Raw genomic sequence first — 26,858 nt, 5'->3', positions numbered from 1 at the left:
TTATTTTTAAACTACAGTCACCACTGCACCCTATAGTTTCTCCTTTTTCTTGCTCGTCTTCGGTCGAATGACTGGGGGTGGCAGTTATGGGAGGAGCTATATAGACAGCTCTGCTGTGGGTGTCCTCTTGCAACTTCCTGTTGGGAAGGAGAATATCCCACAAGTAATGGATGAACCCGTGGACTGGATACACCACAAGAGAAAGAAATTTATCAGGTAAGCATAAATTTAGTTTTTAAACACCTGCCGAGCACTTCATTCCATTCCTCGGCCGTCAGTGGCTCAGTGTATGGAGGTAATTGGACTAATGGTAGCGGCAATGGACATAGTTCTGTTTGCTCGCTGGAATCTCAGACCACTGCAACTATGCATGCTCAAACAGTGGAATGGGGATTATGCAAATTTATCTCCTCAGATAAAACTGGATCAAGAGACCAGAGACTCTCTTCTTTGGTGGTTGTCACAGGATCATCTGTCCCAGGGAATGTGTTTCCGCAGGCCAGCTTGGGTCATAGTGACGACGGACGCCAACCTATTGAGCTGGGGTGCAGTCTGGAATTCCCTGAAAGCACAGGGTGTGTGGACTCAGGAGGAGGCTCTCCTTCCAATAAATATTCTAGAACTGAGAGCGATATTCAACGCACTTCAGGCATGGCCTCAGCTGGCTTCGGACAGATTCATAAGATTCCAGTCAGACAATATCACGACTGTAGCATATATCAATCATCAAGGGGGAACAAAGAGTTCTCTAGCGATGATAGAGGTTTCCAAAATAATTTGATGGGCAGACACTCACTCTTACCATCTATCAGCAATCTATCTCCCAGGAGTGGAGAACTGGGAAGCGGATTTTCTAAGTCGTCAGACTTTTCACCCGGGGGAGTGGGAGCTCCATCCGGAGGTGTTTGCACAATTTTCATCAATGGGGCACACCAGAAGTGGATCTGATGGCATCTCGTCAGAATGCCAAACTTCCTTGTTACGGGTCCAGATCAAGGGATCCCCAAGCAGTACTGATAGATGCTCTAGCAGTACCTTGGTCGTTCAACCTGGCTTATGCGTTTCCACCATTTCCTCTCCTTCCTCGTTTGATTGCCAGAATCAAATAGGAGAGGGCTTCAGTGATTTTTATAGCACCTGTGTGGCCACGCAGGACTTGGTATGCAGACCAGGTGGAAATATCTCTGCCACCATGGACACTGCCACTGAGACAGGAACTTCTCATTCAAGGGCCGTTCCAGCATCCAAATCTAGTTTCTCTGTGGCTGACTGCCTGGAGATTGAACGCTTGATTTTATCCAATCGGGGATTCTCTGAGTCTGTCATAGATACCTTGATTCAGGCTCGAAAGCCTGTTACTAGGAAAATTTATCATAAGATATGGCGTAAATATCTTTATTGGTGCGAATCCAAAGGCTACTCATGGAGTAAGATCAGGATTCCTAGGATTTTGTCCTTTCTCCAAGAAGGATGAGAGAAGGGGTTATCAGCTAGTTCCTTAAAGGGACAGATATCTGCTTTATCAATTGTACTGCACAAGCGTCTGGCAGATGTTCCAGACGTTCAGTCGTTTTGTCAGGCTTTGATTAGAATTAAGCCTGTGTTTAAACCTATTGCTCCACCATGGAGTTTGAATTTAGTTCTTAAAGTTCTTCAAGGGGTTCCGTTTGAACCTATGCATTCCATAGATATTAAGCTTTTATCTTGGAAAGTTCTGTTTTTAGTTGCTATCTCTTCGGCTCGAAGAGTATCTGAACTATCTGCATTGCAATGCGACTCGCCTTATCTTGTTTTCCATTCTGATAAGGTGGTTTTGCGTACCAAACCTGGATTCCTTCCTAAGGTTTTTACTAATAGCAATATTAATCAGGAAATTGTTGTTCCTTCTCTGTGTCCTAATCCTTCCTCTAAGAAGGAGCGTCTGTTGCACAACTTGGACGTGGTTCGTGCTTTGAAGTTTTACTTGCAAGCGACCAAAGATTTCCGTCAAACATCTTCTCTGTCTGTTGTCTATTCTGGAAGACGTAGAGGTCTAAAAGCTACGGCTACCACTGTTTTTGGCTGAAAAGCATCATCCGTTTGGCATACGAGACTGCTGGACAGCAGCCTCCTGAAAGGATTACAGCTCACTCTACTAGAGCGGTGGCTTCGACATGGGCTTTTAAAAATGATGCTTCTGTTGAACAGATTTGTAAGGCTGCGACTTGGTCTTCACTTCATACCTTTTCCAAATTTGATACTTTTGCTTCTTCGGAGGCTATTTTTGGGAGAAAAGTTCTTCAAGCAGTGGTGCCTTCTGTTTAGGCATCTGTCTTGTCCCTCCCGTTCATCCGTGTCCTGTAGCTTTGGTATTGTATCCCACAAGGATGAATCCGTGGACTCGTCTTATCTTATAGAAGAAAAGTAAATTTATGCTTACCTGATAAATTGATTTCTTCTATGATACGACGAGTCCACGGCCCGCTCTGTCAATTTAAGACAGATTATATTTTTTGATTTAAAACTTCAGTCACCTCTGCACCTTTTAGTTTCTCCTTTTTCTTCCTATACCTTTGGTCGAATGACTGGGGGGTGGAGTCAAGGGAGGAGCTATATAGACAGCTCTGCTGTGGTGCTCTTTGCCACTTCCTGTTAGCAGGAGGATAATATCCCACAAGTAAAGGATGAATCCGTGGACTCGTCGTATCATAGAAGAAATCAATTTATCAGGTAAGCATAAATTTACTTTTTGTAATTGATCCATGGGGCGTGCTGTGAAAGGACTTGGCCACTTAAAGGCCAGAAAATCAAATGGCCGGATCAAACGTCACTAAAAAAAGTAAAGTGTAGATCGGCGCCGGGAGCAGGAGAGTTATGAGTAAATCGAAGCAATTAACTCTAAAAACACTTATTTAGATGTGAACTAAGTAATCATGAATGAAAGTGGGGTTAGATTTTGATTATAGTTACACTGATTACTCCCAGAACGATTACATTTACAGTCACTTTAAGTGGAAAAAGAGAGAACTGGGGGTAGCAGGGATAAGACTCAGGTAACCAAGATAATATTAGTAAGAGGTTTCCATTTAATTGCATGACTAACAGCAATACATTACAATCCCAGGTTACCCTACCTTTAAAGGGCGTCAATAGTATGTTAGTACAGCCCCAAAATTCTATTATCAGGCATTTTTCAATGCAAAGTATGTGGGGTTTTTTTTTTTTTGTTTATATATATATATATATATATATATATATATATATATATATATATATATATATATATATATATATATATATATATATATATATATATATATATATATATATATATATATATATAAAAAGGCAAATCCTATTAACACCATATCAGCACCTTTAACAGAGGTAAACTAGCCACTGATCGGTAATTCTATTGCTGCACTAGCATGATTAACAGGCAAGCTTGTGCATGTAACACACAAACCAATCAGAGCCTGTGCACATCGTGCCAATCTTGGGGTTGATGCTTAGCTTATTATAAAAAAAAAAAAAACTTTATTGTAAAATATATTGGATGCTATTAACCAATCTTAATTATTTAAATACTGATAAGTGCTGTACATAAGCAAATGGGAGCTGGGTTTAAGCAAGATTTAATTTTCACTCATGACATTTTTGGTTTACAACTATAATGCAATCTCTCGTTTCCTAATGCTTATTTCATCAGTCATTCCAGCCTTTACTTTTAGTTAGGGGCAATGATTAAATGGCAGGCTCTCCATACCTGAGGCTTGCAGTGTTCTTCTATCCAGCTAAAGACACAGGCAGATAGCTCTTGGAAACTGTTCACAGAGATGGAGGCATTGAAGGTCTGGAAGAGAGAGTCCATTATCCCTTGGAAAACGCCAAATTTCACCTGGTCAGATACCTGATCTGTGCCTTCGTGTGGATTATTCTGATGCGCTTTCACAATCTGCTCGTAGTTTCTGTAAAAAAAAAAAAAAAAAAGGACATTTACTGCATTTTTGAGGGTACCTTAAAAAAAAAAAAAAGTCACTATGGTATGACTGTTTTCCAGTTTCTTTATGCAAGCCAATGACCTCACTTGGGCAAAACGTTACACAAGGAGTGGATAAGAAGAGCCTTATGGGTTTTACTTTGCATTTCTACTTTATTTGGTAGCTCTTTGCCGATTTAACACCAGCTAATATACAATTTAGATTTGAAATGAATACTTTTAAAGAGAAGCATGGTCTCTTTCTTCTTTCATATTTACTCCATTTCTACCATTTTAAATTCACACTGTTTGTAGCCACTTACGATTTCATGATTTTCAGCGCCATCACTTCCTTGCGTAAAGTGGACACTTCTTCCTCTTGCTTCTTCTTTTCTTTGTGCAGGAACTGAATATAGTCTATAGCTGCAGAGACACAAAGCCATGTTGTTCTCAGGAAGTAATTAAGGGCCCACTTGTATCTGGAAGTCAACTGATGTAATTTAGCTGCACTGCTGCATTGGTGGACATGGGACTGAAGTCTATAAACGTTGTACTACATGTCTGAGTATATTTAATCAATTTTATAGGAAATGTTTAAAAAGTAACATGAAGCACCTTTTGTTTTACTGTAAAATTGTACATTGTTCAATGACCTACGCTCCCTAGAGAGGCCAACAAGAATAGGCTGTCATCTAGTAATGCCTTAACCAGCTGTTTGATTTGCAGGTGGCAGAACCTACAAACATAAGGAGATTTTATGTCCTATTAAAGGGATATGAAACCCAAAATTTTTCTTCTTTCTATCTTTTATTGAAAAGCAGGGACGTATGCTTAGGAGCCAGCCCATTTCAGGAGTATTATATGGCAGCAATAATACAAGAATGTCATACATTTGCAAGAGCACTAAATGGCAGCACTATTTCCTGCCATGTAGTGCGCCAGATGCCTACCTACCTATCTCTTCAACAAAGAATATCATGGGGACAAAAGTAAATTGGAAACTTTTTTTAAATGGTATGCTCTATCTGAATCAAAAAATATTTTTTTGTGGGTTTCATATTCCTTTAAGTCTCTTCTAAACAAATTATGTAAATGAAATGGCGTGGCCCAAACCTGTAATGATAAAAATGTACAAGTTACAATTTTCTTATGAAGAATTGTCTTTGCTTTAAAGTCACTGATCCTTTAAAGGGACATTAAACCCAAAAGTTTTCTTTCATGATTCAGATAGAGATTACAATTTTAAACAACATTCCAATTTACTTCTATTATCTAATTTTCTTTATTCTTTAGATATCCTTTGTTGAAGAAATAGCAATGCACATGGGTGAGTTATGTGCAGCCACCAATCAGCAGCTACTGAGCCTATCTAGATATGCTTTTCAGTAAAGGATATAAAGCGAATGAAGCAAATTAGATAATAGTAAATTAGAAAGTTGTTTAAAATCGCATACGCTTTCTAAATCATGTCCCTTTAATGTTATAATGATATTTATTTTTGTAAATTGAATAGCTGGATTTGCGCTTTGAAACCACAACCCATCAAAATATGCTAAGCTTGTAGAAAGATCAGAAATCCTTATCTTATCACTCAAATGCTTCCCTTTCTTATCTCTGTCTCTATACAATCCTTTGAAAGAACAATTAAAAAAAATTACTATTTTAGAATGTTATCTCTCCCACTCCTAACTGGGAGTGTAATGTCTTCTGCTGGCTTTGTTTACATAGCTTGTCAATAGCCTGTACTTAAAGGGACATAAAACCCCCAAATTTTCTTTCATGAATTAGTGCACACAATTTTAAACAACTTTACAATTTACTTCCATTATCAAATTTTCTTTGTTTTCTTGTAATTCTTTGTTAAGAAGCAGGAAAGTAGAAAATGTTTTGGTTTTATGTCCCTTTAAGTATAAAAACTTTCAGTATAGGTAGAGATACCACCGGCAAAATCAGCTATTTCAAATGCCAATATAAAGACAAAAGGAGCTGTTTGTAAACAATTTAATACACTCCAGCAGGCAAAATAGATCACTGGGAACAGAATGAAATGTGAGAAACATTTGGGCTAAACTGTCCTTTTTATAGTGAAGCCAGGGTGAACATATACTGGAATTTGTTTGGTTTGGGCTGCACCCATCATGCTCTGTAAATCCAGGAAGGAATTAAGGAAGCTTCTCTGGTCTAAAACAAACAGTTATGTGATACCTAATCCCTGTTAACATGATGCTGGAATTCATAAGAATACAGTTTGGCACTTACTCTTTTGCAGAACAACAGCTTTGCTGAGCTTCTGGCTTCCGATAGAGCAGTCTTGCTGCTGGCAGGTGGGGACAATGCTTTGTAAATCATCATAGCCTTTCTGTACAAGAAGAGAAGGTCTGGCAATAAGCAAAATATTCTATGTACTAACATATCAACCGTTTCTTTAGCCATTCCCAAGATCTGAAGCAAAATAGCTCTGTAGAACAATCTGATAAATACACAGTTTGCACATACTTTTTACTTTTAGATTATTATTTTTTTATCAAGCAAAATGTTAGTCATACACATTACAGGATGACTTTAACATAATAGATTAGTGGGGTGTGGTTAATTTCAAAGGGAATTGGGGTTTCATTTCAGTACCCACCTTTATGGCGTCCCTGCGCTTCTGCTCAGCCTGTGTGTGTGCCTGCCGGCGTCTGTCTTTGTAGGTATCTTTAATGCTCTCCTGATGATAGTCACTATCTTCATCATCTGAGGTTGGGGAACAAGCATTGTCGAGCATGAAGTCAGCTATAGGGTAAGGGGATACACAGGGATGCCATTGTCAACTATACCCACTGGTGGCTACACAGAATATAGCTGTCAGATTAACAAACAGTCTCCCAGTGTACTCATAGTAATGGCATTATAGGTCTAGAATAAGATGTGGGGTTCTCTACAGGACCTTTTAAATGGGCACACCACCCAGCTGAATTTACTGACCACCCAGCTAAAATGAGATAATATTAAAATGTTTTAATGTTTATTGCACAAATTATCATTAAATACATTTGTTACATTATACAATGAATTTGTAATTTGAATAGCAGAAAACATAATACAAAATATTACACTACCCCACCCGGCTACTTAATAATGCCACCCGGCTGGCATAATTCTCTGTGGAAAACACTGGGATGGTACTATGATGATGCGCATCATTCCATGTGCTAGTTTACAAGTAGATGCACAAACAAGTCTGTTTCTAGAGAGAAAACAGAAGGGGCCGAGGTATAGTGTTTATACTCATTCATTAAAGAAAAACAAGAAATATAGGAGGCATTTCACATGCAAATGCACAAACTGTAAATGTGTATAAAGAGTTATAAAACAGAAGTTCTACATTATATATAGTAATAAAAAAATAATTATCATTGCATTCATTATGGGTACAAGACAGAAGACATATACCTGTGTTTGGTACTGAAGATGCACTTGTTGATCCAATGCTGTTGGCCCTTGACACTATACTTCCCTTCCGCTCCATAACGTGAGCTGTAGTGACACAGAGAACATATAGAAATGTCACCCGAGCATAAAGCTGCAAAATAACTTGTCCAAGAGATTGTATCATTCAGATTATTCCCATATACATGGTCCTTAAAGAGACAGTCAAGTCCAAAGAAAACTTTCATGATTCAAATAGGGAATGTCATTTTAAACAACTTTATGTTAATGTCTTAATGTAAATTCTCCAGCACCTGTGTATCAAACGGGTGACAACGCCATCCAGGACTCCACACCAAAAAAAGTCTGAAATATAGCTTTGGGCTTGAAAAAATAAAAGCAGCTTTATTCCCAGTGTCTATGATAGAAGTGTTGACACATTTATATCTTTGGTACACAATGATGTTAATAAAGTTAAAAACAAAACAACTAAGAGCAATGTATTGAGAAATGTCAGTAATTTTACTAGAAGGGATGTTGAGGCTGTTAAAGGGACAGTCTAGTCCAAAATAAACTATAAAGGGACACTGAACCCAAAAATTTTCTTTTGTAATTCAGATAGAGCATGCAATTTTAAGCAACTTTCTAATTTACTCCTATTATCAATTTTTCTTCGTTCTCTTGCTATCTTTATTTGAAAAAGAAGGCATCTAAGCTTTTTTTGGGTTTAGTACTCTGGACAGCACTTTTTTATTGGTAGATGAATTTATCCACCAATCAGCAAGGACAACCCAGGTTGTTCACCAAAAATGGGCCGGCATCTAAACTTACATTCTTGCATTTCAAATAAAGATTCCAAGAGAATGAAGAACATTTTATAATAGGAGTAAATTAGAAAGTTGCTTAAAATTTCATGCTCAATCTGAATCATGAAAGACATTTTTTGGTTACAGTGTCCCTTTAATGATTCAGATAGGGCATGTACTTTTAAACAATTTTCCAATTTACTTTTATCACCAATTTTGCTTTGTTCTCTTGGTATTCTTAGTTGAAAGCTTAACCTAGGAGGTTCATATGCTAATTTCTTAGACCTTGAAGGCCACCTCTTTTCAGAATGCATTTTAACAGTTTTTCACCACTAGTGGGTGTTAGTTCATGTGTTTTATATAGGTAACACTGTGCTCATGCACGTGAAGTTATCTGGGAGCCAGCACTGATTGGCTAAACTGCAAGTCTGTCAAAAGAACTGAAATAAAGGGGCAGTTTGCAGAGGCTTAGATACAAGATAATCACAGAGAGAAAAAGTATATAAATATAACCGTGTTGGTTATGCAAAACTGGGGAATGGATAATAAAGGGATTATCTATCTTTTAAAACAATAAAAATTCTGGTGTAGACTGTCCCTTTAAGTCTATTAAGAACAGGAAATACATTTTGCTGAAAGCAGCAGATAAGGGTGGAGCAATTGTGGTCCTTAAAAGGGACCATTATATTGAAGAGATTAAGAGCCAATTAGCAGATTGCAGCGTATACAAAGCTATAGATTATAACTCTATTTTTGATATTGAGAGAGAGATTATAACGTATTCGTAGGGCTATAAAGGATGGCTTGATTGATGCTAAAACTGAAAAATTTCTGATTTGTAAAGACCCTAGGACACCTGTTATATATACACACACCTTACCTAAGGTTCATAAGAACTTAAATAACCCCCCCGGGACGGCCTATTGCGGCCAGTACTGGCTCTGTCCTTTCCAATATCTCTATTTATTTAGATTGTATATTAAAGTCATTTGTTGTTGAATCATTTTCATAATCTGAGGATTAGAATGGCTAATCACAGGAGTGCCATTAAAAATGGAGAATCTAATCAACCTGTGGCTAGGCACTTTCAAGAACAAGGACACAGTGTGGCGGATCTAAGATACACGATTATAGATCATGTACCCGAGATGAGCAGAGGTGGCGATAGGAATAGGCTGTTACTTCAAAGAGAGACAAGATGGACCTTCGAGTTGGATACTATAATCCCTAAAGGACTGAACACGATATTAGAGTGGCACAGCTTCCTATAACCTCTATACGAGTCATTAATTCCCAGCACTATGTATTTTTGTTTTATTGTCTTGTGATATTTTTGTGTGATCTTCTCTCTTTTTGTGTTATTTTTTTGTCTTTGTTCTTTGTGTGTCCTTTGTTGGATCGTGTTTTTCGTTTTCGGGTTGTTTTGTTTTTATTGGCTTGTTTCTTTTTGTCTCTTATTTTTTACTTGTTTGGTTAGTGGTTTTGTTATTTGTCAGTCTGTTTTGATAAGGCAAGGCTGTGGGACAGAGGTTTGACATAACTGAGTTGTTTTATGTCATCCTTAGATATAGGACAGCCGAGATTAGCAGTATGTATGATGCTGGATGTATCTGATCTTACTATGTAGCAATTGATTCTTTGATATATTTGCTTTACAGATTTAGGGATCTATAGGTAGCAATGATATTTGTGCTGAAGTCCATTTAAATATGCTTCAATTTCGATATATACTAATATACTAAAATGCTTTAATAAGCTACAATAAGAGGTATAGCATTATTCACAGTAATATTGTTTTTATATACGATAGTTTTTTTAACACGGTTATTTGATATAGGTTTGGATGGTCACACGAGGTTGTTTATTTGGTTGCTAAGATACGGGCACTGCTTGATGATGTGTGCTACGTGCTGTGCAACACCTGCACTAGGTGATTAAGGTAAATAGGGTATTTAAAGGGACAGTCTACACCAGAATTGTTATTGTTTTAAAAGATAGATAATCCCTTTTTTACCCATTCCCCAGTTTTGCATAACCAACAGTTATATTTATATATTTTTTACCTCTGTGATTATCTTGTATATAAGCCTCTGCAAACCGCCTCTTTATTTCAGTTCTTTTGATAGACTTGCAGTTTAGCCAATCAGTGATGGCTCCCCGGTAACTTCACGTGCATGAGCAGTGTTATCTATATGAAAAACATGAACTAACACCCTCTAGTGGTGAAAAACCTGTTAAAATGCATTCTTAAGAGGCAGCCTTCAAGGTCTAAGAAATTAGCATATGAACCTCCTAGGTTAAGCTTTCAACTAAGAATACCAAGAGTACAAAGAAAAATTGGTGATAAAAGTAAATTGGAAAATTGTTTAAAATTACATGCCCTATCTGAATCATGAAAGTTTTTTTTGGACTAGACTGTCCCTTTAAGGCTGTGTATAGTTAGAGTTCTTGTTGTCTGTTTGAAAATTAAGGGGTAACACCTGAAACGTTGTCTTCCTATTTTTGTTGGAGTAGATGTAAATAAATATCTACATCTTTTATTATCTTGGAGTGCTGCCATCTGATTCCTTATATTTTAAACAACTTTCCAATTTACTTTTATCACCAATGTTGCTTTGTTCTCTTGGTATTCTTAGTTGAAAGCTAAACCTAGGAGGTTCATATGCTAATTTATTAGACCTTGAAGGCCACCTCTAATCTAAATGCATTTTGACAGTTTTTCACCACTAGGAGGGAGTTAGTTCATGTGTTTCATATAGATAACATTGAGCTCATGCACATGAATTTACTGAGGAGTGAGCACTGATTGGCTAAACTGCAAGTCTGTCAAAAGAATTGAAATAAGGGACAGTCTGCTGAGGTTTAGATACAAGGTAATTATAGAGGTAAAATGTGTATTATAACTGTGTTGGTTATGCAAAACTGGGGAATGGGTAATTAAGGGATTATCTATCTGTTAAAACAACAAAAATGCTGGTGTTGACTGTCCCTTTAATCAAGCACTAACACTTTATCTAATGATTTTATTTAATGATTAATACATGTGTGAATAGTTAAACATGCAGAAGTACACCTTCTCTCTGATAATTTAAAGGGACAGTTTACACCAGAATTTTTATCGTTTTAAAAGATAGATAATCCCTTTATTACACATTCCCTAGTTTTGCATAACCAACAAAGTTATATTAATACACTTTTAACCTCTGTAATTACCTTGTATCTAAACCTCTGCAGACTGCCCCTTATTTCAGTTCTTTTGACAGACTTAAACTTTAGCCAATCAGTGCTCACTCCTAGGTAACTTCATGTGCGTGAGCACAGGGTTGTCTATATGGCACACATTAACTAACACCCTCTAGTGGTGAAAAACTGTCAAAATGCATTAACCCCTTAATGACAACTGACGTACCAGGTACGTCCTGCAAAAACTTGCAGTTAGTGACAATGGACGTACCTGGTACGTCAGTTGTCTAACAGAGTGCTGGAAGCGATCGCAATCGCTTCCAGCAGCTCTCAGGGTATTGCAGTGATGCCTCGATATTGAGGCATCCTGCAATACCCTTTAAAAAGCATCCGATGCAGAGAGAGCCACTCTGTGGCCCTCTCTGCACCGGTAGCGATGGGGCCGTTCGTTGGTGGGTGGGAGCTTACAGGGAGGAGGGTGGGCGGCCCATCGCTACCCGGCATCCGGTTCCTTCAAGTGCATTGTGCACGCCGGATGCCGGGAGCGTGGGGGGGGGGGGGGGGGGCTGCGTGCGCGCGCGCAGCAATCAATGGCACTGCCACCAATGAATTTTGGTAAGAGGGAGGGGTACCAGTACCCAAGATGGTGGCAATTAGGTAGGTGGGGAGGGTTAGAGAGGTGTTTGGGGGGGGATCAGGGAGGTTGGGGGTTAAGGCAGGGGTCCATCACAGCTGAATAATTAAAAAAAACTTTCTGCCAGTACTTAAGATGGCGGGGACAATTGTGGGGTGGGGGAGGGAAGAGAGCTGTCTGGGAGGGATCAGGGGGTGGGATGTGTCAGGTGGGAGGCTAATCTCTACACTAAAGCTAAAATTAACCCTGCAAGCTCTCTACAAGCTACCTAATTAACCCCTTCACTGCTGGGCTTAATACAAGTGTGGTGCGCAGCAGCATTTAGCGGCCTCCTAATTGCCAAAAAGCAACGCCAAAGCCATATATGTCTGCTATTTATGAACAAAGGAGATCCCAGAGAAGCATTTACAACCATTTGTGCCATAATTGCACAAGCTGTTTGTAAATAATTTAAGTGAGAAACCTAAAATTGTGAAAAATGTCACTTTTTTTTTATTTGCTCGCATTTGGCGGTGAAATGGTGGCATGAAATATACCAAAATGGGCCTAGATCAATACTTTGGGTTGTCTACTACACTACACTAAAGCTAAAATTAACCCTTCAAGGTCCCTACAAGATCCCTAATTAACCCCTTCCCTGCTGGGCATAATACACGTGTGGTGCGCAGCTGCATTTAGCGGCCTTCTAATTACCAAAAAGCAACGCCAAAGCCATATATGTCTGCTATTTCTGAACAAAGGGGATCCCAGAGAAGCATTTACAACCATTTGTGCCATAATTGCACAAACTGTTTGTAAATAATTTTAGTGAGAAACCTAAAGTTTGTGACAAAATTTGTGAAAAAGTGAACAATTTTTTTTATTTGCTCGCATTTGGCAGTGAAATGGTGGCATGAAATATACCAAAATGGGCATAAATCAATACTTTGGGTTGTCTTCTAAAAAAAAAATATATACATGTCAAGGGATATTCAGGGATTCCGGACAGATATCAGTGTTCCAATGTAACTAGCGCTAATTTTGAAAAAAAGTGGTTTGGAAATAGCAAAGTTCTACTTGTACTTATTGCCCTATAACTTGCAAAAAAAGCAAACAACATGTAACCATTGGGTATTTCTAAACTCAGGACAAAATTTAGAAACTATTTAGCATGGGTGTTTTTTGGTGGTTGTAGATGTGTAACAGATTTTGGAGGTCAAAGTTAGAAAAAGTGTGTTTTTTTCCATTTTTTCCTCATATTTTATATATTTTTTATATTAAATTATAAGATGTGATGAAAAAAATGGTATCTTTAGAAAGTCCATTTAATGGCGAGAAAAACGGTATATAATATGTGTGGGTACAGTAAATGAGTAAGAGGAAAATTACAGCTAAACACAAACACTGCAGAAATTTAAAAATAGCCATTGTCATTAAGGGTAAGAAAACTGAAAAATGGTCCGGTCATTAAGGGGTTAAAGGGACAATGAACCCAAATTTTTTTCTTTCATAATTCAGATACAGTATGCAATTTTAGGCAACTTTCTAATGAACTCCTATTATCAAATTTTCATCATTCTCTTGGTATCTTTATTTGAAATGCAAGAATGTAAGTTTAGATGCCGGCCCATTTTTTGTGAACAACCTCGGTTGTTCTTGCTGATTGGTGGATAAATTCATCCACCAATAAAAATCTGCTTTCCATAGTTCTGAAACAAAAAAAAAAGCCTTGATGCCTTCTTTTTAAATAAAGATAGCAAGAGAACGAAGAAAAATTGATAATAGGAGTAAATGACAAAGTTGCTTAAAATTGCATGCTCTATCTGAATCACAAAAGAAAAATTGTGGGTACAGTGTCCCTTTAATATAAGAGGCGGCTTTGAAGGTCTAAAACATTTGCATATGAACGTCCTAAGTTTAACTTTCAACTAAGAATACTAAAAGAACAGAGCAAAATTGGTGATAAAAATAAAATTGTAAAGTTGTTTAAAATTACATGGCCTATCTGATTCATGAAAGTTTATTTTGGACTAGACTCTCCCTTTTAGAGGAATGTTAAACAATAAATATATGATAAACATAATGGTGTATTCAAAGCAAAGAATAGCTTAGAATAATTTTTAGATATACTGTATTTGTTACAATTATATTAGTTGTTTAAATATGGAAATTTTATGCTTTAAGATTTTGTTTCTATAAAGCAATGGGTGCCACCATGTTTGAACTAGTTTTCTATTTATCTCTGTTTGTGCAAACACGACTGTGTGGAAACCCTTTTAGATAATCCTGTGTTCTACACAGCCTTGTTTGGACAGTCTCTTTTATTGCCTGTTTGATATCTGTCCCTGATTGTCATCAGCAGGAAAGCTAGATAAGAGGAAAGGTAGGTTAAACATGGCGGCACCCACTTCTGTAAAGAAAGCAGTGCTCTCCACCGAAATTTTGCAAACCAGGTGGCATTATGAAGTAGCCAGGTGGGGGCAGTGTGATTTCTAATATATTATTTTCAGCTATCCAAATCAGAAATTAATTGCATAATTTAACATCAAATGTATTTAATGATAATTTGTGCAATAAAAATTGAACATTTTTAATATTGCCTAATTTTAGCTTAATATTGGCTAAAATTTTAGCCAGGTGGTCAGTAAAATCAACCGGGTGGTGCAACCACCAAAAAGGTCCTGAGGAGAACACTGAAAAGTCAGTGGAATTTAGAAAACCAAATATTTTTAGTTGAATTAAACATTTTATATTACAATCTCATATATATATATATATATATATATATATATATATATATATATATATATATATATATATATATATACACACACATACACACACTGTACTGTGCTGTCATGCCATGCCTCCTACAAACTATACATGACATATTTACATTCATTCACAAACAATCAAAATGATTGTCTGTGAATCAATGTCAATTTCATGGTTGTAAATGATGCCTGATGAGCCTGTCACATACCCACCAATATTTAAAAATTTGAAAGAGGGACACCCCCGCACTGTTGTCAGTCTGCCGTGGCACACCTGAGGATCTCTCACGGCACACTAGTGTGCCACGGCACACTGGTTGAAAAACACTGCCTTAGAACTCAAATTTTCTAGCACAAATATGGAAGAGCAGCATATATGTTAAAAAAAAAAATGTAGAGATAGGAAAGTCAAAATGAAAATTCCATTATAGTGCATATAGTTTGAAAACAATAACATTTAATTTTGCTTCTATTATTAAAATGTCTTTGTTCTCTTGGCATCCTTTGTTGAAAGGCATATGTACATATAGTCGTCAGCAGAAAATGCACTATCGGGAGCTGCTGGTGATTGGTGGCTACACACATTTATCTAGTCATTGGCTCACCAGATGTGTTCAGCTAGCTCCCAGTAGTGTATTGCTGCTCTGAAACTGACTTTGTTTAATCTATCTGCAGTGGTTAAACAGTTATGTGCAAGCAATAGTGTCATAATAAAATGTTATATATGAGAGCACTTATATCCCTTTATGTAAAAGTTGTTTAAATTGAAATTGCAACGTTGGTCTTCTACCTTTTAATAATCCTTACTGGACAAGGACAACTGCTTGTGCCAATGCAAGTAAAACATTTAGGGGCATATTTATCAAGCTCCGTATAGATCTTGATGCTTCTTGTGAAACAGAAGTTATGAAGCAGCGGTCTAAAGGCAGCAAATCTGCAGGGGGCTGCATTGCACCAGCAGTTCACAAGAACTGCTGGTGCAAGGATTAATGCCGACAGGGTATGCTGCCATCATTTATCAATGTGCGGCGGACATGATACGCTACTTTCGTATTATGCCCGCTCGCACATTGATAAAATATGCCCCTTAGGGCCAGATTATGAGTGGAGCGCAAAATTGCGCTTTCGCAAGAACGGTATTTGCGTTCCACACGTAATGACAGCGCACGCAAATGTGCTCTGGTATTACTAGTTGAGTGCAATGCGAACGCTACCTGGCTTTCGCATTGCATGGAAGCTTTGCACTCACAAAGGTTCCAATGGGAGCCTCATTCTGATGCCACATACGTACGTGTGTGTGTGTGTGTGCGTGTGTGTGTGTATGTGCGTATGTGCGTGCGTGCGTGTGCGTGCGTATACACATATATATTAACACATAAAATATATATATTTATATGCTTATATACATAGAGTAATAACACAGTCCCCATAGACTTCAATGTAATAGTACTTTTTAGTGCCATTTTTTTTTCTTACCCCACATCTGCACACTTTAACTCCTTAAGTCTGATTTGTGCAGTTATTTATTTTTAAATAAAGATGCTACATTTTTTATTTTATTAAAATAACTGTCCACTTTATTTTGGAACAAATTTGGAGACAATTTTTTCATTAACCCGAGATCTGATCTCAGGCTTGCAGTATCATTAACCAGCCACTCGTAATAACTGGTTATTTGACATGCGTCTGTAAAAAGGGCAATTTTATTGGTTTACGGGTGCACATTAATAAAGGCTAGATTACAAGTTGAGCGCTAAATTAAAGGACAGGAAAATGACAAAGAAAAAAAAAAAAAAAAAAAGACAGCCTCTTATCACATGCTTTATTTGTTTTTCACAGGAGGAGACTGCTAGTTCATGTGGGACATATAGATAACAGTGTTCATGCCTGTGGAGTTATTTAAGAGTCAGCACAGCTCTAATTGGCTAAAATGCAAGTCAATAGATAATAAATAAAAAGTCATGTGATCAGGGGGCTGTCAGAAGATGCTTAGATACCAAGCTAATCAGAGGTAAAAAAGTATATTAAAGGGATACTGAACCCAAATTTTTTTCTTTTGTGATTCAGATAGAGCATGCCATTTTAACCAACTTTCTAATTTACTCCTATTATCAACTTTTCTTTGTTGTCTTGCTATCTTTATTTGAAAAAGACTCCAGAACCCTGGACAGCACTTGTTTATTGGTGGATGAATTTATCCACCAATCAACAAGAACAACCCAGGTTGTTCACCAAAAATGGGCCGGCATCTAAACTTACATTCTTGCTTTTCAAATAAAGATACCAAGAGAATGAAGAACATTTGCTAATAGGAGCAAGTTAGAAAGTTGCTTAAAATTGCATGCTCTATCTGAATCACAAAAGAAAAAAGTTGGGTTCAGTGTCCCTTTAATATAACTGTGTTGCTTATGCAAAACTGGTGAATGGTTATTAAAGGGATTATCCATATTTTAAAACAATACACATTATATTGTAGTCTGTCCCTTTAAGTAGGCTACTGGAGTAAAAAGGTTTACAATACTTTTTTGGTATTTTAAAAAGCTGATTTTGCCTGTTGCTCCACCTATCAAAATTTCAGTACTTAAAAGGGGCATGAAAACCATGTTTTTTCCTTTCATGATTCAGATAGAGCATACAATTTTTAACACTTTCCCAATTTAGTTTTATTATTCTAATCTGCTTTGTACTCTTGGTATCCTTTGTTGAAAAGAATACCTAGGTAGGCTTAAAGCTGGGAGCTTGCTACAATTGGTGGCTGAACATATAGCCCTGTTCTCTTTGGCTTACAGATCTTACATGTATCTTCCAGTAGTGCATTACTGCTCATTCAATAAAGGATACCAAGAGAATGAAGCAAAATGTACAATAAAACGTAAATTGGAACGTGCTCTATCAGAATCACAAAAGACAAATGTTGGGTTTCATGTCCCTTTAAGTACTGGCTACGTAAGCAAGAATGTTTAGATGAAATCACGCTCCCAGTGGGGGGGGTCGGACAGAAGGGTACTAAAATGCTAATTTTCCATTGATCTTATGAGTATACAGTGAGAGATAAGATATGGAAGACTGTGTATAAATAGAGATAATATGAGGCTGTTCTTGCAAGTTCAGCCCATTTGATTGGGTCATGGGTTTAATTAGCAGGGACAGCTATTTCATATACACAAATATTGTTATAAAAACATTAAAGGGACAGTATACACTCATTTTCATATAACTGCATGTAATAGTCACTACTATAAAGAATAAGATGCACAGATACTGATATAAAAATCCAGTATAAAATGGTTTAAAAGCTTACTTAGAAGCTGTCAGTTTAGCTTTGTTAAAAAGGTAGCTGGAAAGCCCACTGCAAGTGGCAAATAAGACACTTCCCCCTTCCCCCTGCATATGAAAAGACCCTTTACACAAACAGCAGCAAGCTGTAGTAGGTAGTCGAGCGTATTCAAATAAAACTTTGGGGCTTGGTTATGAGTCTGAAAATCAGAGCAATGTTATTTAAAAATAAGCAAAACTATACTTTAAAAAAAAAAAAAAAACACTTTATAGGCTTTATAAATAGATAATCTACAAAACATTTATACAAAGAAAAAAATGAGTGTATAATGTCCCTTTAAGGGGAACCCCATTTTACAGTACAGTGTCCCTTAAAAGAGCAGATGGCAGGCTTTACAAGCCTAACTTTGTCACATATCAGTACTGGTAAAACAAGAGATTTTGTTAACACAGTGACAAGCCCTGTAATCTACAAGTCCAGATTGCAGAAAAGGTGTTAAATGGCAGTTATAGTGATAAAATGACACGCTCTCATTTGTTACAGCATGCGATTTTATCACTAGCGACGCTGCAAAGCCGAGTTTAACCTCAGCAAAGGGGTTAAACACATAGTTAAAGAGACATGAAACAAAATGTGTCATGATTGAGACAGAGCATATAATTAAAAAAAAAAAAAAGTTTCCAATTTTCTTCTATTATCACATTTTCTTTGTCCTCTTGGGATACTTTGTTGAAAGGCAGGGAAATTAGTTCAGGACCATGCACGTGCCTGCAGCACCATATGGCAGCAGTTTTTAAAGAATGTTATACATCTGAAAGACCACTAGATGGCAGCGTTTTTCCTGCCATGTGCATGCTATCTACCTAGGTATCTGCATGCTCTATCTGAATCACAAAATAAAAGTTTTGGGTTTCATATTCCTTTAAATTACCACTCAGGACCCACAATGCCCTGCTGATCCAATCAGCAGTGCTAGTATTTTTTCCTGTGGGAGTTATCCCTATCTGCCAGTAAGCAGTATTAGAGTCTTAAAGGGCCATTAAACCCCAAAAAATCTTTCATGATTCAGATAGAGAATACAATTTTAAACAACATTCCAATTTACTTCTATTACCTAATTTGCTGCAATCTTTAGATATTGTTTGTTAAAGAAACATCAATGCACATTGGTGAGCCAATCACGAGTCATCTCTGTGCAACCACCTATCAGAAGCTACTGAGCCTATCTAGATATGCTATTCAGGAAAGAATATCAAGAGAATGAAGCAAATTAGATAAAAGAAGTAAATTAGAAAGTTGTTTAAAATGGTATTCTCTATCTGAATCATAAAAGAAAAAAAATGGGTTTAATTTCCCTTTAAAATGCAGTTGTATGTAAGCATGAACTGCCTGTTAGTTTCACTTTAAATATAAACAGCTTTTTAACTTATAAAAGTTTGAAAAAAAAAACACACACATAACAAACATCATCTGAAAGTGTATATGATACTAATGAGATTGCACCTACTTGATCTTTGAAACAAAGCTTCTATCACTAAAAAAAAAAAATAAGATTTTTATTTTCCACTGTGAAGCAATACTAGTCTACATTTAACCACCAATCAACAAGCACTACCCAGGTGCTGAACCAAAAATGGTCTGGCTCCTAAGTGAACATTCTTGCTTTTTCAAATAAAGATAGCACGAGAACAAAAACATTTTTTATAAATAGGAGTAAATTAAAAAGTTGCTTAAAATTGCATGCTCGATCTGAATCAGAATCTGAAAAAATAAATAAATTGGGTTCTGTGTCCCTTTAATATCTAGCCTGTGGAGCTCTTTTTCAGTTGTTTGACCTTTAAACGTGTTTGAAATACCTTGTATAAAATATGTAAACTGCTGCTCTTTCATAAACATGATAGTTTATTTAATTGGAGCCCTTTAATTACAATGATAATGAACCCTGTAGTTACACACAAGTAATGGGTTCCCACATATTTATGTAGAATCTAAAAGAAATTGAAATGCTCAACAAAACTGACAACTGTACTTTGCAACTAATGTATGTTAATACATAAAAAACACTGTGGTACATATTCTTACCTGTTTCCACAACATTATCATTGTACTGTGTATCAGACTGTTGGTCCAGTTTTAAAAATAAAAAAGGAAGAAATAAAACAAACGTTAGAAAAGAAATACAATGCTTAACAACTTTTCCAAATTGACCTTGTTCTCTTGACACCCTTTGTAGAAGAGGATATGTTCATCAGCAGCAATTTGTTAAAGGTGTTCTGTATGCCAGGGCTTGACAAACCCGGGTGCCAGGGGTAGCCACTGGCACCTTAAAATTAGGCCCTGGTACCCTATTTTAGAGTTACCAAGACACCCATATGTGTCCCCCACTTCCCCCGGCTGGATATATATATATATATATATATATATATATATATATATATATATATCCAAATTCATGCACTCACTACCAGCATTTATTATGTGTATTTATATAAAAAACTTCAGATATGAGGGCACTCACAGAGCTTGGTTAAATAGAGATTATTTATTCATTAATATATCATTTCATCAAAGAGGCAAGTTCGACATTTTGGCTTATAACAAGCCGTTATCAAGACCATCTTTAAGTTTCAATGTTCAAAAGCTCGGCGTCGCAAACGCTATTGGGAAACTGCTTCCCAATGGCGTTTGAGACGCCGAGCTTTTGAACATTGAAACTTAAAGATGGTCTTGAAGACGGCTTGTTATAAGCCAAAATGTCGAACTTGCCTCTTTGATGAAATGATATATTAATGAATAAATAATCTCTATTTAACCAAGCCCTGTGAGTGCCCTCATATCTGAAGTTTTTTATATAAATACACATAGGAGACACCCAGGCATCACTTCCAGCTAAGCAAACAAATAGGGTGAAGCAACAAATCGGGTAATTACGAAAATCAAAAAGCACTAAACAGCAATAGTATGTGAATTCCTTATAGTAATGGTATATGTATCAAAACAATTACAAATTAAATGCATCTCTGTGCCATCATATAAAAAAAATGTATATTAGTAACCGACATGCATTACCATCTGTCAAATGGATAAACAACTCACTTTACCTTATTGTGATTGACTAAATATTGAAGGTAATGGGAGACTCCCTATTACTTCTTGTGAAACTAAATATACAAATATGTGGTTATATTCTAAATGCACCTATGGTGCTTTTAATGTACATATTGTGACTATTAGTGTGACACTTCTTACAGAAATATTAGACCATATAACCAACATAACTGATTAAAACTAAACTCTTTCTGCTACAAATGTAGCAATATAGCATATTAGTGCAATAATAGCCGGGTATTGTTGTTGTTATAAATACAATCTTCCTAAATGACTTTAATCACTTAAAAACAATCAAATACAGATACTTTGTTAACAATCATACTTCTTTATCTTGCTAGTCATGATTACAGTGTAGGGACATGCTTTACTTAGGACCAGATTAATATAAGAGGATCATGTATATAGCATTGCTTGGATTTGTACAGACATAGGCTAGTATCAACGTCCACTGTTATACGTCCACTGTGGCCAATTGGCTATGAATACAGTATAGTGCAACTTTCTCTGACATATTAATGGCCCCATCCTATGCAAACATATTTATGTCCCAATTTGAAGATAGATATATTTGGAACAACAATGACGAATCTATTATTATCTTCTACCGAAGGTATATAGATGACGTCTTTCTTATCTGGCGAGGGGGCCAGGAGAAACTTCTTGACTGGTTTGGCAGTATCAGCAACACAGATACTACCGTTAGAGTCAAAATGAAAATGAATGAGCAACAGATACATTTTCTGGATCTAAGTATTTACATATCTGACAATACACTGGGCACAACTTTGTATAGTAAGCCTACAGATAGGAATTACATTTTAAGGGCAGACAGCTGTCATCCTCCTGCTCTACTCAGATGAATAGTCAAATCGCAAATGAATAAAACTATTGGAAACACAGACAATGCATTAGGGGTCTCGCAATTGGAAGTAGTGAAAGACAAATTCTTACAGAGGAGCTATCGAACGCAGCTAGTCAACAATACCCTAGATGAAGTACAGAAACTCACACAAGAAGATTTAATTACACATAAAGATAAAGGCAACAGATGAAGATAGGCTCATCCTTGTGACCACCTTCTCACCCAATACTACTAATGCAGGCAAAATCTTGAGAACACACTGGCCTATAGTAACTTTAGACCCTAAACTGAAGTATGCACATAGTCTGAAACCAATGGTGGATCAACTTACATGATCTACTGGACAAAATAGACCCAAAGCACTGCTACACAACTAGACCCAAGGAGAATATCGAGGGTTCCTAGGGTGCACAACGTACAATGGGCTTATTGCGACCAAGACGTTTCATCATCCTCACACTAACAAGTTATTCATTATAAGACACACTCTTTCATGCAACACCACATATGTGGCTTACCTGTTTTGCCCTTGTTCCAGTTTTACGTTGGAAAAACCAAAGGAACATTACGGGAACTAGGGTTGCACCGATACTAGTATTGGTACCGATACCAAGTACTTGCATGAGTACTTGTATTCGTGCAAATGCACAGATACTTAAACCGATACCTCCACTTACTACCCATATGCTATCTTGTGGTGTTTTTTTCAAACTGCATGTTCCCATTTCATTTAAAGCTGGAGTGGAGACTAAACTAAAAATTGTTTACTACTGTTCTGCCAATACAAATTGCTCTTATTTGTATTATTGTAGGAGAGATCACTGTACTGCGTGAAAAATAATAATAAAAGGGTGACTTTGTGAAGACCTGGCGAGTGGCATTTCTCTGCTTGGATATCGGTTTCTATTGGATGCACCCTGGGCAACAAATCTTGGTTATCGTACCAACGAGAGAGAAAAAAAAGAAGAAGTAGTATGTGTCTTTATGTTTATATATTTGAAAATTGGCAATGATTCACTGTCAACATGTTCGAAGCCTCTCTTCTGGAGAATCAAAATCTTGTGTAACTTTAAAATGTATATAACATTTTAATGGTTAAATATTTTATTATATTCTGAAAAAATTGCAAGATGGTACCAAGCGACAACAATAGTAAATGTTACCTTGCGATTTCCAAATATTTTTTATTATACAATATAGGTATAAAATAATTAATGTTGGTGTTTTGGGAATGAGATCTGGTGATGAATATAGGGCCATAAAATGTGTGTTTTTAAATATTTCGAAAATAATTACTTTAGTGCCAGAATTTACCATATGCAGTTGTGCTCATAAGTTTACATACCCTGGAAGAATTTATGATTTCTTGGCCATTTTTCAGAGAATATGAATGATAACACAAAATATTTTCTTTCACTCATGGTTAGTGTTTGGCTGAAGCCATTTATTATCAATCAACTGTGTTTACTCTTTTTAAATCATAATAACAGAAACTACCCAAATTACTCTGATCAAAAGTTTACATACCCTGGTGATTTTGGCCAGATAACATGCACACAAGTTGACACAAAGGGGTTTGAATGGCTATTAAAAAGGTAACCATCCTCATCTGTGATCTGTTTGCTTGTAATTAGTGTGTGTATAAAAGGTCAATGAGTTTCTGGACTCCCGACAGACCCTTGCATCTTTCATCCAGTGCTGCACTGACGTTTCTGGATTCTGAGTCATGGGGAAAAAGAATTGTCAAAGGATCTGTGGGAAAAAAGTAGTTGAACTGTATAAAACAGGAAAGGGATATAAAAAGATATCCAAGGAATTGAGAATGCAAATCAGCAGTGTTCAAACTCTAATCAAGAAGTGGAAAATGAGGCGTTCTATTTGATAACATACTGCATTCATCTTGCCATCAATTCTGACCAAATTTCCTGTGCCTTTGTAGCTCACACATCCCCAAAACATCAGCGATCCACCTCCGTGTTTCACAGTAGGAATGGTGTACCTTTCATCATAGGCCTTGTTGACTCCTCTCCAAATGTAGCGTTTATGGTTGTGGCCAAAAAGCTCAATTTTGGTCTCATCACTCCAAATGACTTTGTGCCAGAAGGTTTGAGGCTTGTCTCTGTGCTGTTTGGCGTATTGTAAGCGGGATACTTTGTGGCATTTGCGTAGTAATGGCTTTCTTCTGGTGACTCGACCGTGCAGCCAATCTTTCTTCAAGTGCCTCCTTATTATGCATCTTGAAAAAGCCCCACCACGTCCTGTATTTCACCTGAAGTTATTTGTGAGTTTGTCTTTTCATCCCGAACAATTTTCCTGGCAGTTGTGGCTGAAATTTTAGTTGGTCTACCTAACCGTGGTTTGGTTTCAACAGAACCCATAATTTTCTACTTCTTTATTAGAGTTTGAACACTGCTGATTTGCATTCTCAATTCCTTGGATATCTTTTTATATCACTTTCCTGTTTTATACAGTTCAACTAACTTTTCCCCCAGATCCTTTGCTTTCACCATGACTCAGAATCCAGAATCGTCAGTGCATCAGTACTGGATGAAAGATGCAAGTGTCTGTCAGGAGTTCAGAAACTCATTGACCTTTTATACACACACACACTAATTACAAGAAAACAGATCACAGGTGAGTATTGTTACCTTTAATAGCCATTCAAACCCCTTTGTGTCAACTTGTGTGCATGTTATCAGGCCAAAAACACCAGGGCATGTAAACTTTTGATCAGGGGCATTTGGGTAGTTTCAGCCAAACACTAACCATGAGTGAAATACAAGTTTTTGTGTTATCATTCATATTCTCTGAAAAATGGACAAGAAATCATAAATTCTGCCAGGGTATGTAAACTTATGAGCACAACTGTATGCCATTATAAAAATATATAATTTTGTCTTGCAATTCCAAGCACTGTCATTTTCCCATATTATGTGACTTCTACAAACTAATGTTATTTTCTAAAGATGCCTGATCTCTTAAAGAAAGAAAAAAAAAAAATAGGTATGAATTGTGTGGGTACCTCAAGGCTAACTCTACTACATATATGTACCCAATTGGCTTTATCAGATAACAACTACAAAACAATAACTATGACAATGGCTAGACTAATTGCCTGCAGACTATAAAACAAATGGTGTGAGGGGTTTGGCTATTGAAAAATAATCGCAGTAAAAATGATGTTAATTTGTTAAGACTTGTCTGATATGCTATTCTAGAGCAGCCTTATGTCTTATAATTAATGACATGTTGTTTACTGTTCATTTAATGTCTGGATTAGGTGAATTGTGTGATGAAATGATACAGCCTTCTAAAATATGAACATTGGCAAGGTCTATCATCACCAGCTGTGGGGGTTCTAGAGGGGTGCTAAGCAGACCTGATACATATTGTATCACCCCAATTCTCAGAAGCAAATAAAAGTCTGTCCTTGTTTTCATTTCCTTTGTTCAATCCAGAATAGTAGAAAGGTAAACAGAGGAGGGGATTTAAATAACAATCGCAGAAGTATTAGAAATCGATGACCCACCACTCATGAATGATAGAAAACTTTATGGTAACCTTTATCAGAACCCAAATTAAGCCCCCAATATTTTCCCATCCAAACCTAATCACATTTTTAAAGTTAGAGATGAGTAAACATGACTATTTTTAATTACATTATTATTATGTGTTCACAAATAGTAAGAAAGTATAGATTTAAATGTAAGTAATGAGTAAGCGGATTGTCAAAGTATCAGAGAGGAAGGTGCAGAAACAAATAGGAAGTAATTTCCCCAAACGCATTAAATTGTAACTATAGCATCAGTTATTATAATCTTTAAAATTATAAAGTTAGGGCGTAATTTAATGCTGACAACTGGATTTATAGTTAGGCTAAACAAAAACAATTAACGCTAAGGAAAAATACACAGCGTCATATATCTGGCTTCCTTACACTACACCGGCCTGTTAATCCACGGCCTTTCCTACCATCCGCTCGCCAACAAAGTTAGGCCTTGCCAGCCCCGCACTGCCCTGCTAAACGCTTCTTACTTTGCTCCATGAATCCTCGGGAGAAACAGCTGCTGGAACTTCAGACATTCTGTCTAGAGAGCGAAGGCCTAAATGTAATGCGTCTTGCGAGCGCCCCTAGCGGAAGGAGATAGTAGTACAGAGCGGTGTGTTAAAGGCCTGCCCTTCCCTGCGGAGGTCTCGGTATTATCATATGGGATTTCCTCTATCCAGTTCGTACAAGTGTGTGTCATAATGAAAAAGCTGAATAGAAACGCATCTTTACATACACCGTCCTCTGTATATAGCAGGTTGTAAATTATATGACGTTTATATTCCTATTCCATATTTTGCCAGTCGGATCTAATGGTCCATCCAGCCCAAATGTAATATTATGTTGGTACCTAGCAGCAGCTCTCCTCCAAAATGTTCTGACTTTAGATTACATTTTTGTCTAAGCACAATAGCACATATACAAAGTATTTCTCCTGAACAGCAAGGTGATTAATAGAATATATAGTATATACATTATACAATAAATTGTTTTATACAATCTGTACATCATACCATAATAAAGTTCAGTACTCAAAATACACAACTAAAAATGTGATTATCACAATGCAGGAAAATATAATACAGATAACAAAAATTAATGTGAATAGGCAAAAATGTGTATACAATTCTGTGCACCATAATATAAATTAAATTGAATTGTGATGCTTATATTAGAGTCCACAAAAAGATGATATTCAATTTCTCATGAAGAGAAGAAAAATATATCTCCATAGTGTAGATTGCTATACACTGTGTATGGTCTGCTATATATGCTATACTGTATAATTCTTTAGAGCATGTCATTTAAAGACTTAT

At 36.7% G+C, this 26,858-nt stretch overlaps 1 protein-coding gene across 6 annotated transcripts in view; it reads right to left on the bottom strand.

The window, feature by feature from the left end:
- MLX (MAX dimerization protein MLX) overlaps positions 1 to 26,198 on the bottom strand; it is a 41,762-nt gene extending 15,564 nt beyond the window's left edge. The window contains exons 1-7 of one of the 6 annotated variants that reach the window (XM_053699265.1): positions 26,031 to 26,198; positions 20,105 to 20,141; positions 7,394 to 7,477; positions 6,588 to 6,733; positions 6,218 to 6,317; positions 4,282 to 4,381; positions 3,746 to 3,947 (exon numbers count right to left, since the gene is read on the bottom strand). In XM_053699265.1, coding sequence (XP_053555240.1) covers positions 3,746 to 3,947; positions 4,282 to 4,381; positions 6,218 to 6,317; positions 6,588 to 6,733; positions 7,394 to 7,477; positions 20,105 to 20,141; positions 26,031 to 26,078 — 717 coding nt within the window. In that variant the 5' untranslated portion in view covers positions 26,079 to 26,198. Of the gene's footprint in view, positions 1 to 3,745; positions 3,948 to 4,281; positions 4,382 to 6,217; positions 6,318 to 6,587; positions 6,734 to 7,393; positions 7,478 to 7,683; positions 7,955 to 19,529; positions 19,547 to 20,104; positions 20,142 to 25,932 lie in introns of those variants that run through there. The other 5 variants (XM_053699272.1, XM_053699282.1, XM_053699298.1 and 2 more) reach the window with 5 other exon arrangements.
- Positions 26,199 to 26,858: the final 660 nt, after the last annotated feature.

The sequence above is a fragment of the Bombina bombina genome, chromosome 1 (assembly GCF_027579735.1).
Source record: "Bombina bombina isolate aBomBom1 chromosome 1, aBomBom1.pri, whole genome shotgun sequence".
NCBI lineage: Eukaryota > Metazoa > Chordata > Amphibia > Anura > Bombinatoridae > Bombina > Bombina bombina.
Note: the sequence above shows the minus strand (reverse complement) of the source record. Positions and strands in the feature narration are given on the sequence as shown.